We start from the raw sequence: 12,242 nt of genomic DNA, 5'->3' as shown, positions 1-12,242 counted from the left end.
CTACCATTCATACATATCAATTTTATATTCCCAGATCACTAACCTTTTAGTTCCAAAAGTTTGCTTGGATCATCTATCAGCTCAAGATCTGGTAGAATAGGATTGAGTGAGCCTATAATTTTTATTTCAATGTATCTTTTACCTTTTCTTTAGTCAAATGTACTTTGGTGTATCTTAAAGCTAAGAAACCTTACACATACACACTCAGGGGAAAAAATTAAGTGAGTTAGAGTTTTTTCCTATTTTTTATCATATTGTACAGGATGATTGGAAAATCATCCTATACGATCAGTTAAAAATATAAACCCTAATTAGGGCATATGGGTTATGTAAACTTGCTTAAGCAAATCATCCTGGATGATAATCCCATCATCTTGGATGATATTCTCAAATCAAAGATACTCTGCCGCCAAACTCATTTAGGTAAGATTTTAATTTTATATTTTTGTTCTAATCATACAAGACAATCCCATATCATTCTAGATGATTTATTACAATCATTCCTAAATTAATGAGGTGATCAAGAAAAGTAATTACAGTAAGATTGATTGATCATATCATCCTAGACGATCACAGGATTGTCCTAAACGATCAGTAAGAAAAACCTTGGTTTTCTCTTGAATCACTTGGACATCCTGAACTATCTACTTGACGATTAATTATAATTCTTCATCATTTAAATGTTTCTCTTGGATGACCCAAGCTATATGATAGATGATAATCATTGATTTTGAACTAATCATATAGGATGGATGATCTAAGCTTCATCCTGAACGATCAGTTATATTTCTTCATTATCCAACATGTATCTCCTAGATTTCTTAAAATTTTTGTTGGATGATATGTATGATTTTGAACTAATTGTATAGGATGATATCCATATTATCCTAGATAATCAGAACAAATAATGTGTTCTAATTTTACAGTAGACCCAGATCATCTTGGTTGGAAGGGATGAATTACACTAATCGTACAGGATATCTATTAATCATCCTGGATGATCTTTGATGGCAAGTTGCAAATCAAAGAAATTTTTAAGGCCTTCTTTATAAGATTTCTTATTTGTTAATGACAGAATATTTTGCTGTTGTCCTTACCTGAGAGAGCTTAGAGAAGGAGAGGGAGAGTTTGGGAGAGAGAGAAGATCTTATGAGGGGGAGTTTGTAAGGTGTTAACAAAGGTTGCTCCAAGCAAGAATTTGAGTAATCTTCTTTAATCATCATTCCTGGTTCCTTGGTGGATCTAGGGAGGTCTTCATTAACACTTGATCAAGGTTATATGTTTTCTTCAGGAGGACATAAAAGGAATTCTTAGTTCTCTACCTCACTGGGGTCGATGAAAAGGAGTTTGTAAATGCTTCTCTACCTTGCTATGGGAGCAAAAGGAGAGTCACTATGTTTTAGTGCAATACTTGGTGGAGAGGCTACGAGGAGTGGATGTAGTTCAAGTTGAATGAACCACTATAAAATTTGGTGTTTTCTTTCTGTGTTTTTTTATGCACTTTATTTTCCACATTTTTCTATGGTGTATTGTATGGTTAAAATCTCTGGCTCATTTTATTATTCACTTCCGCATAAGGGGTTAATAATATTTTTTTTAATATTCAAAAAGGTTTCAAAAAGATTTTGTTTTTGTTTAAGAATTTTTAAAACTATCAATTCACTGCCATCTTGGTTATCCTTGGGCTAGTTCATAAGGGCTTAACAACCCTAATGAACTTTCAAGGAAAATAGTGGTATACCAATATTGCCAACCTTTGATCCTAGATCTATAACTAGTGTAGTACTGTACACCTAGTACTAACACCCACAACCTAACAAATGCAATGCAGTATGAGCTTATGTCTTTCCTGAAAAGAAAGCCAGCTAAACTACCTAGTCGCATAAAGACCAAGCTATCCAATCTTTTTGAAAGATGGTTGTATAAATGCAAGTATTTTGACTTTATAAATTTTTTTTTGAGTCATTATAACTTCAAATCATAATTTTTCTTTGTCATAGTATTTTAATCATTGTATTTTACTTACATGAATATTTTCATACTAGAGAAATTAGAGAGAGAAATTAGAGAGAGAAATTAGAGAAAGTTAGAGAGAGAAAGTTAGAGAGAGAAAGTTTTCCAAATTTTGAGTTTAGCAGTTTGGTGGTGGGTTTCTCGTGGGAGGATGGAGGACCTTCCTCCGGCCAACTCTGATGACCGGAATGTTCCTCTGTGGAAGGGATTAGCTTTGACGATGTCAATCAAAGCTTTCTCTGAGAAGGCGACGAGATTTTGTAATTCGGCACTGGTAATCCGTGAGCCAGATTTGAATAAAATGCCAGTTTTATCTCCTGTTGTGAGAAAAGGTAAACAAATTATAGTTGAAGATGAAAAGATCTCTCCCCATCATAAATTTGGATCATCATCGTCAGGAAGGAAATTGATTGTTAGCAGGTTTGCCAATATGAAACCTGTGTTAGTAACAGAGGACGTGCTTTCATCTGAGAATTTTCAAAGCCTGCAAATCAAATGTTTGTGGAAAATCTGTAGAGGATGAAAAGCAATCAAGACTAATATTGGATGAGGAAGCAGTGTCTTAGCTTTAGATCAAGAGCAAGTAAATCTATGGAAAAAAATGCCATATATAAAAGTTAATCTCCCAGCTGGTGGACTTTTTCTAACGGAAGATGGATATGTTATCAAATTATTTGAACCCAATGTGAGAGCTAATTCAGAGAAATTGCAGTACTCCATAGTTGTGAAGGTGTTTTAGAGATGCTTACTGATTCAATTGGTAGCGGCTGAGCTGAGACATCAGTGGATGAAGTTTGGTAAATTTCATTTAACTAGCCTTGGTTCTGATTGGGTATTATGTTCTTTCTTCTCTAAGGAAACAATGGAGAATGTGCTATCGGGAGGACCATGGTTTGTCAATGGGCATATAAATGGGCCAGACAAGTGGAGTTCTAATTTCAACACCAATTCTCTCAAGTGGCTTTCTTCTTCTATCTAGATTAGGATGCCAAGTTTGCCACTATACTATTGGGATGAAATTAATGTCTCAAGGATAGCTTCCTCAATTAGAGAACCCATTTTGATAGATGGGGACATGTTCCAATGGGGAAGAAGAGAATTTGCTAGGATTTGTGTCCGTATCCAACTTGATCGGCAACTTCCTATTGGTGTTTGGGTGGAAGGTATAAATGGCAAATTTTTTCAAAAAGTGGAATATGAGAAAATTTCCATCTTTTATCATAAATGTGGTTGTATTGGCCATTTGAAAGAAGCTTGCAAGGTTATTGAGAAAATTGCAGAACCTGAAGAGAAATCTAAACAAATTGAAAATTCTATTTCAGCTCAAGATATGGATTCCAAGGTAGAATTAGAATATAGTTCATGGCAATTAGTCAACTACCGAAGATTTAAGAAGAAAAATGTGGGTATGCATAGAATGAGGTTCATACCTAAGGAAGGAGTTTCCCTGAAATATGCTAAGGGGGATGGAGCCAATAATGTATTGAATAAAAAGAAAGTAACAATAAATCTGGAAGACAGTGAATTGATCTTGAGCAATAAAGGAGTTGGCAATTTGGTAAAAGAAAAATCAAAAGTGATGGAAGATGATAGTAATTCTGCTGAATTTTGAAGTGCAATGGTGAATGCTGTGGATTCTATTGGAGCTAATGGGAATGTCAGTTTTCAAGCCAAATGTATGACAGAATCCAGAGATCCCATGGGGAATCTAGAGGTTGATTCTATTCAGGAAGTCTTATTCTCTTCAGGTAACAAATTTGATTTGCTTAATTCTTTTTGTGAAGAGGGAAATAGTGTGGATATTCAAGAGGTTTCCAAAGTTGACGCTATGGAAGAAGGTGAGCTAGTGGAGACTATGGAAGATTATCAGATCAATAGCAAAATTGAGACAGCAATGGAGAACATGGAGAAGGTTAGTGAAAGTAAAGATGGGGAGATTACTGTTATGAGTAATGGTAAGGTTTTTGTTCAAAGAACCAAATTGGCTAAGGAGTTAAGATACCTTGGTCTGTTGAATGTGGCTACTAGACAAGTTAAAAATAGTTTGAGCAAGAGAAGGGGTGGGGGTAATTCCCCATTCTTATCAAAATGAGTTCCATTAGCTTTTGGAATTGTAGAAGGGCTAATAAGAAGGAGGCCTCCTTATATTTGAAGGAATATATTAAAGAATGGGATGTTTTCTTTGTAGGGATTGTTGAAACTAAAATTTCTTCTCTTTCTAAGGTAGACTATAAAAAGTTTTTGGGTGAAAATTGGGATAATTTTTTGTAGCTTTCGAGAGCAAATTCTAGAGGTATTCTGTTAATATGGAAAATTGATTTGGCTTCTTTCTCCTTGGTTAAAGCTTCGGAGCAGTGTGTGATGGGAGAACTGAAGGTATTCAATTGAGGCATTTGGATGATTGCTACTATTTATGGTAGTAGGGAGGTGCAGGGTAGAAGAAAATTATGGGATTTTCTAGACTAAAAATTGAAACCAGATATTCCCTCTGTGGTAGAAGGTGACTTCATTTGCATATTATCCCAAGATGAAAAGAAAGGTGGGAATAAATTTTCATTCTCACTTGGTCCTTTTGAAATGAAGGCATTCATGAATGGGAATGATCTTCATGATGTAGGTATTCTTGGTTCAAGATTTACATGGTGTAATAATAAGAGTGGAAGTGCCTAGATCTTGGAAAGATTGGATAGGTGCATGCTTAATTCAAAAGCCTTGGAACTTATCAATCAAGCTACTGTGAGGCATTTGAGTAGGATTGCTTCAGATCATTGTCCTATTGTTTTAAAGATGTTTAATCAGATTTATCAGAAAACTAGTTTTTGTAGATTTGAGGATGTGTGGTTGTCTTATTCAGCTGCAGCTTCGGTAGTTGAAGTATTCATGGGCTAAACCTGTGAAAGGGGATCATATGGAAGTTCTAAATAAGAAACTATCAAGAGTTCTTAAAGCCTTATTTTTTTGGAGTAAGACAAAGCATCAAAAGCTGGAAGATATGAAGAATAAGTTAAAGGCTGAGATTGAAGAACTTCAGCTAGAGGAAGAACGGGACATGCAGTTTTTGGACAGCAGGATTATGTTACTTAGATCTAAAGTCAGTGAATATAACTGTACTCTAGCTCGGTTGAATACTTGGTGGAGACAAAGGGCTAAAGTCAAGTGGATGAAGGAAGGAGAATTGAATTCTAAATTCTTTCATGCCTTTGATAATGGTAGAAGGAATAGTAATTTGATTAAGCAATTGAAAAATGAAAAGGGGGAGCTGATTGAAGATCCTAAAATTATTAGAAGAAGTTTTTATAAATTCTTCTGCAGCAAATGGGATTACAGGTAATGTCAATTGGGAAACTGGCCACCAAATGAGAACATCATGAATCAGGAAAGATGCAAAATCCTGGAAGCAGTTTTTTCTATTGAAGAAGTTGAAAAGGTAATTGGAGAACTTGGCAATAACATTTCTCTCGGGATGGATGGAATTACCTATTCCTTTTTTGAAGCATTCTGGAAGATCATTGGGATGGACGTGTGGAAAGCTATTCAATTTTTCTTTAGCTCGGGTTCAATGTCTTCCAAATGGAAAGAAACAATGGTGGTGCTTATCCCCAAAGTAAGTAATCCTTTATATCTTTCAAATTTTTGGCCAATCAGCCTGTGTATTTTTTTTTTTGAGAAACTGCATATAGAACTATTATTAATAAACCAAAAAGAAAGGAAAAAAACTAAGTGAATTTGGATAATTCACATTCCTCCTTTAGAATTTTAAAGAAATTAGGAGGAATGTGATTTATATCCAAACTATCCTAAACAAATTCATTATTTCTAGCATAGTTAGCACAGCAATCGGCTAAGTTATTACAACCTCTATTAACAAATTGAATAATAACTTGATTAAACTTCCTAAGAAAAAAGAAGTCTTCAGAGCAAATGTTGTTACCTCCTTGCACTCCTTCCTTGATTTTTTTTTGAATGAATTTTAAGACATTATAATTGTCTCCTTCTATAATGATTCCTGTATCTTCAAACATCCACTCTTGAAGAACTCTATTGAAGGATAAAACTGCTTCTAGTTCTAGAAAAGAACTATCCCAATGTACACATTTGAACCCAAACGCAAATAGGAATCTACCTTTGCTATCTCTTAGAATTCCTCCAATACCTGCAGAATAGTTATTGTCGAGAGAAGCATCCGCATTTAATTTGATCCAATCGGTTGGAGGGGGATTCCAAACATGAGAAAACAGCCTAAGCTGATTAGAATCCCAGTTGACCGTGATAAGATCATAATTGATTGATGAGGATGTGAAAGATATTGCTTTTGCTGCTACAGTGTTGAAACTATCATCTTTATCACCGTGGACTAGTTTATTCCTGCTTTTCCAAGAATGAAAGATGACCGAGCAATATAGATTTCCCAAAAAAATATTAGAACATGAAATTTTCTTCAGTTCAGTAATGCAACAGTTTAGATCATTGAAATTCGGTATATTAAAACCCCAGCTTCTCAAAACCTTCAGCACACCGTTAATAAAGTTGCATTCCACTGCTTATGATTGCCATCTTCAATTTGATTACATCCTCTTGGACAACCATTGTAGTTAATGAGTCTTCTATACATCAAAAACTCATTACTTGGTAAGGATTTGTTCAACAATCTCCACCAAAAGAGCTCTATCCTTGGTCTTAATTTCAATTTTTCCAGCCATTTCCAATTGGTATTCTCCTCTGCATTGCTATATTTTTGATCCAAAATTAAATAAGACAAGGATTTCCCAGAGTGTTTAACCGCAATTTCAACTTCATCTTTCAAAATCTTGCTCTGTATCGGAACAGAACAAATGAGTTCTACCAATTCCGGACCAAAAGCTTGCCTTAGCTTTACAACATCCCAATTTCCCTCCTTAATGAAATGATATACACATTCCTGTTCTTCTTGCAGATTTGTTGTATAGGTAGGCAACTTTTCAATGCTTTTATCAAGGATCCACACATCCTTTGAAGTGTTGATGAAAATTCCGTCCTTCACCTTCCATCTCAGAATTTTCTGTAGAGATTTAGCTCCTTTGATAATGATCTTCCAAGTAGAAGATTCTCCATATTTATGATCATAATCCCAAATATTTGAATCGTATTTAGTAATAAGAATTCTGTTCAAAAGGGATGTAGGATTTGAGCTGAGCTTCCAAGCAAATTTAGCCCTCCAATTGTTAATTTTATCCACTGCAGAATTTATACCTTGTCCACCATATTTTTTGCTTCTACAAAGAATTTTGCATTCCACATAATGCAAGCCTTGGCTTTTATCTTGTTTTCTCCATAAGAATTATCTACTCAATTTATCTAAATCATTGAGTACTCCCAACGGTATCAACGAATGAGTCAAAAGAAACGTTGGCAAAGACAAAAATGCAGATTTTATGAGTTGAATTTTACCAGCAAGATTAAGGAACCGATTTCCCCATATATTGAGCTTGTCATAAGCTTTCCCCAGTAATTCAATATAATTTGATCCTTTAAGTCTCCTCAATTCCATTTTAACACCAAGATAGTGCAGCTCTTTTACAATTCTGATGTCCAAAATTTTTGACAGCTTCTTCCCGTTGCTCCTCCCTATAGACTTCCCAAGGAGTAAAGAAGATTTGGATACATTAAGCCTTTGCCCCATCCAGCTGCAGTAGCTTTTCATAATTTTATTGATTTTCTTAGCATTCCTACAAGAAGCTATAGAAAATACAATTATGTCATCAACATATTGAAGGTGAGAAACTTTTTCTGCATTTAGTGAAACTTTAACTCCAATTTTTGGACCCCTTTGTTTGAACTCTTCTGTTAACAGTTGTGAGCACAAGTTAAATAGAAAAGGCGATTGTGGACATCCTTGCCTAAAGCCACATTTAGCCCATATCCATTCAGTATTAGTCCCATTTATATTGATGGTATATTTAGTTTCAACTACACATTGAAGTAGGAGCTTTGAAAATTTATCTAGGAACCCATAGATGTGAAGTACTTGCTCCAAAGTTTGCCAACCCATGCTATCATAGGCTTGTTCCATATCCACTTTGATGGCCATTAAACCTTTTTTAGATTTAGAGAATCTAAATTTGTTGATGATTTCTTGGGATAAGAGAATATTATCCAAAATGGATCTACCTTTGATGAAAGCAACTTGATTTTCAAATATGATATTAGGAATGCAGCCAATTAATCTATTTAACAAGATTCTAGCAGAAATTTTATAGATGGAGTTACAAAGACTAATCGGTCTATAATTAGACAGATTTACAGGGTTTTTAATCTTTGGAATAAGGATAACAGCAGTTTCCTTCCAAAGATCACACATGAGACCGGAATGCAAGAATTGATAAACTTCTTTCCAAATGTCCTCTTTAATGAATTTCCAATAAAATTTGATAAAAGAATGAGTAATTCCATCAAGACCAGGAGAAATATTACCTTCAAGTTGTTGGATAATTGCTTCTAGTTCTGTAACACAGAAATCAGCCTCCAACGAATTAATTTCAGCTTCTTCCAGAATTTTGCTCGGTACAGGCCATCCAGTCAACTTGAAATTCCTCATTCCCCATTTCGTTTTAAGTACTTCAAAAAGGTGTCTTCAATGCATTCTAGTTCTTCACTAAACCTCCCTTCTGAATTTCTAATTTGATTGATGAAATTCAATCTCTGTCTTGCTGAAGCCACAAAATGAAAATATTCTGTATTAGAATCTCCATCCTTGATCCATTTGACCTTTGCTCTCTGTTTCCACCCAGAAGATAGTCTTCCTAAGGTGGAATTAAGCTCTTTTACCTTAAATTTTAGCAAGCAGATTTTATCTTCATATAATCCCTCTGAATTAGCTTCTTCTTCTTGTAGCTCAATGATATCCTTCTTTAGTTATTCTTCAAGAGAGTTGAGATTAGAGTGCTTCGATCTACTCCAGTGAAAAAGAGCCTTAAGAACTCTTCTAAATTTAGTATTCAAAACTTGAACGTCATCTCCTCTGACGGCTATCCTCCAGGTTTTCAAAACTATGGCTTTGGAAGCTGGAAATGAAGCCCAAATATCCCCGAACTGTAGTTTTTTCTATTTTCTGAATCCAAAATTTAAAATGTTGAGAATTAATGGACAGTGATCCAAAGAAATTCTCCCAAGGTGACGAACAACTGCTGGTTGAATGCTCTTCAAAGCTTCTGAGTTGATAAGGTAACGATCTAACCTTTCTAGAATACGAGCTCCTCCTTTATTATTGTTACACCAAGTGAATATGGGTCTGATAAAACCTACGTCATGAAAATCATAGTTATTCATGAAAGCATTCATGTCTTGAGGTCCTTGGGATAAAGAAAGCTTCTTTCCTCCCCTTTTCTCCTCTTGTGATAATAAACAATTAAAGTCTCCTCCTAAGATAGAAGGGAGTTGATTATTTGAATGAGCCTTTAAAATTTCCCAAAGTCTTCTTCTTTCATAAATATCTCTGCTGCCGTATATAGTTACTATCAACCAATCCCCTTTATTTGGAATTTTCATAACTCCAATCACTGCTTGAGAAGAAGAATGCATAACAGTAAAAGAACAAAAATTTCTTTTCCAGTTGATTAGAATACTGCCTGAGAGACCTTCGGCCGGGACATAGAAAAAATCCCAATTATCTCCAATTAGTTTACTGACTTCAAGTCTATCAAAAGAAACAACCTTTGTTTCAACAAGCCCCACAAAAAAGGAATTATAGTCCTCAATAAATTCCTTTAGATACCGGGAAGCTTCTGACTTTCTAGCTCCCCTATAATTCCAGAAAGCTATGGATGTCATTTGGTTTTAAAAGTGGATTAAATTCCACTTTTAATCTTCTTAGAGTTTTCACTTTTCCTTTTCTGAGAAAGAATGTTATCTTTACCCAAGGAAATGAGTTCCTTCATTAATTTCCGTTTAGCTTTTGAAGAGTCTGTCAACTCCAATTGTTCAACAACAACAAATCTTTCCATCCATTGATCAGGAATTTTCCCTTCTTCGAGTGTTCCATTCTCTGTGTCAAAGCCTTTATTTTCTTTTCTGGCTGAGTTGGGACCGATTGAGTATGAATTTGAGACAGGCATTTCCAAGTCAGGAATGTCTTTAACTGTAAAAGTTTCAGTCCAGCTGGGACCTTTTGAATTATCTTCTAACCTTGATTCTTCCATATCTTTAGAGAATTTAGCATCTATACTCTGTAAGGCACACCCTTGCTTTCCTCTGTTAACAGATTTTTCTAGAATTGGATTTACCAAATCAGTACTAGTGGGAATTTTTTGGACATAAATCTATTTAACGGTTTTCGAATTAGGAGCTACAAAGGTTTCTTTACCAATGTTAGAACTAGTCCTCCTCCTTCTCATTGTATTCTTAACAAGGATCCAAGGACCATAATCTTTGTCAGTTGCTAGTCCTTCCGTTGGTAATTGATTTTCACAGTGAGGACCCATTTTAGAAGTTTGGCCTTCAAGATTGGTAGGGTTCCCTTCAATACATTTGTCTATCAAATGTCCTACCTCCCCACATTTGAAGCAGATTGTGGTAACCTTCTCATATTCAAATTTTTGAAAGAAACGACCGTAAGAGCTTTCTACCCAAACACCTATAGGGAATTGTTGATCTAGAGCCATTCTGATACAAACTCTTGCAAACTCCCTTTTGCTCCACTGGAACATATTTCCATCTATCCATAGCGGTTGTCCAATCATAGAAGCAATTCTGGCCACATTATCTTTGTCCCAACAAATCAAAGGCAAATGAGGAAGCCTTATCCAAATTGGTGAGGAGAGGCCTTTTAAGGATGAAGGTGTGAATAAAGGGGACCATTTATCCATCCCCATGATGTGGCTGTTGACATACCAAGGTCCTCCTTCTAGAACTTTTTCAGCAACACCTTCTTCAAAAAAAGAGCAAAGAATCCAACCAAGACCAATTGAGGTAATATGGAATTTACCAAACAAATTCCATTGTCAATGCAGTTCTCTTGCTATTACAGCAACAGGAGCCTTGTTTCGAAAGACCTTCACTACAAAAGAGGATTGTAGTTTTTCGGCATTGATCTTCATACTGGATTCATTTAACTTGATAGATTTCCCATCCTCTGTTATTATGGAGTCATCTCTAGAAATTTTAAATTTGATATTTGGTTTTCTCCCCGAAATATTGGTACTAATGCCAATATTGTTGTTAGCAAGCAGTGAATTGCCATCCTTTACGACATTGTCACAAACATCTTGATTGCTTCCCACTAGTTTCCGAGAAATGAAATCCCCTCTTCCATGAATAGAGGTTTAGAATTGTTGCCGCCAAACCTGTTAACAAATATTTTTGTATTTGAAGAAGATGACATTTATGTTTCTTTGATCAAATGCTTTGAAGAATGTTGAAGCTTAGGTGCATCACCTGGTATTACTTTTTCTTTTCCTTTCCTAAGAACTGGAGGCGATTTCTTCAAAATGTCAAATGACGGCTCATAAAATCTGCTCGGTCCCCATTTCAAATAATTGAAAGATACTTGAGGATGGCCAGGAGCTCCAGGAGGGTCGACGGGAGGAATCTGACGATCAGCGGTGAAGGCTGCCGACTCTTCCGTCAACAGCGGTTTACCCTCCATGAACGAAAATTTGAAAAACAGGCAAACTTCTCTCTTCGTGAAAAAAAGACGCAAGTTCTCTCTCTTCAATCTTAATCAATCAGCCTGTGTATGTCTATTTATAAAATAGTGGCAAAAGTGTTGTTAAATAGAATGTTGAAAATAATTCACTACTTAATATCTGAGGAACAAGTGGCTTTCATTAAAGGAAGGTCCTTATCTGAGCATGTGCTTCTGGCTCAAGAAATTTTTCATAAGATGAGGTCCTCTAATTCTAATTGGCATGGAACACTCTGAAACAAGTCTTGAGTTACTTTAGTTTTCAAGCAGGTTTCTCCAATCTTGTGATGGAATGTGTTACTGATCCTATTTTTTGGTTCAAATCAATGGAGTCGGTTTGGAGGGAATAAGAGGAAAAGTGGATTTAGATAGGGGTGTCCTTTATCACCATACTTATTCATTCTTTTCTCTCAGTTACTTACTAATGCCTTCTTATCTAAAGGAAGGAATTTGGGCTTGAAAGTAGCCCCTATGGCTCCAAGGATTTCTCACTTGTTGTTTGCAGATGACATATTTATTTTCTCCAATTCCAAAAGGGAGATTTAATGAAATTAAAAAAAAAATAACAGTG

The 12,242-nt window shown here is 35.4% G+C and overlaps 1 protein-coding gene across 1 annotated transcript; it reads right to left on the bottom strand.

The window, feature by feature from the left end:
- Positions 1-9,836: 9,836 nt before the first annotated feature.
- On the bottom strand, positions 9,837-11,632 carry LOC110098681. The gene is made up of 4 exons (XM_020825584.1): positions 11,422-11,632; positions 11,250-11,330; positions 10,352-10,912; positions 9,837-10,255 (listed from the first exon to the last, which is right to left on the bottom strand). The coding sequence occupies exons 1-4, from the start codon at positions 11,630-11,632 to the stop codon at positions 9,837-9,839; spliced, it is 1,272 nt and encodes a 423-aa protein (XP_020681243.1).
- Positions 11,633-12,242: the final 610 nt, after the last annotated feature.

This window comes from Dendrobium catenatum, unplaced genomic scaffold (genome assembly GCF_001605985.2).
Source record: "Dendrobium catenatum unplaced genomic scaffold, ASM160598v2 fragScaff_scaffold_742, whole genome shotgun sequence".
Lineage (NCBI taxonomy): Eukaryota > Viridiplantae > Streptophyta > Magnoliopsida > Asparagales > Orchidaceae > Dendrobium > Dendrobium catenatum.
The sequence above is the reverse complement of the archived record's forward strand: the minus strand, read 5'-3'. Positions and strand labels throughout refer to the sequence as shown.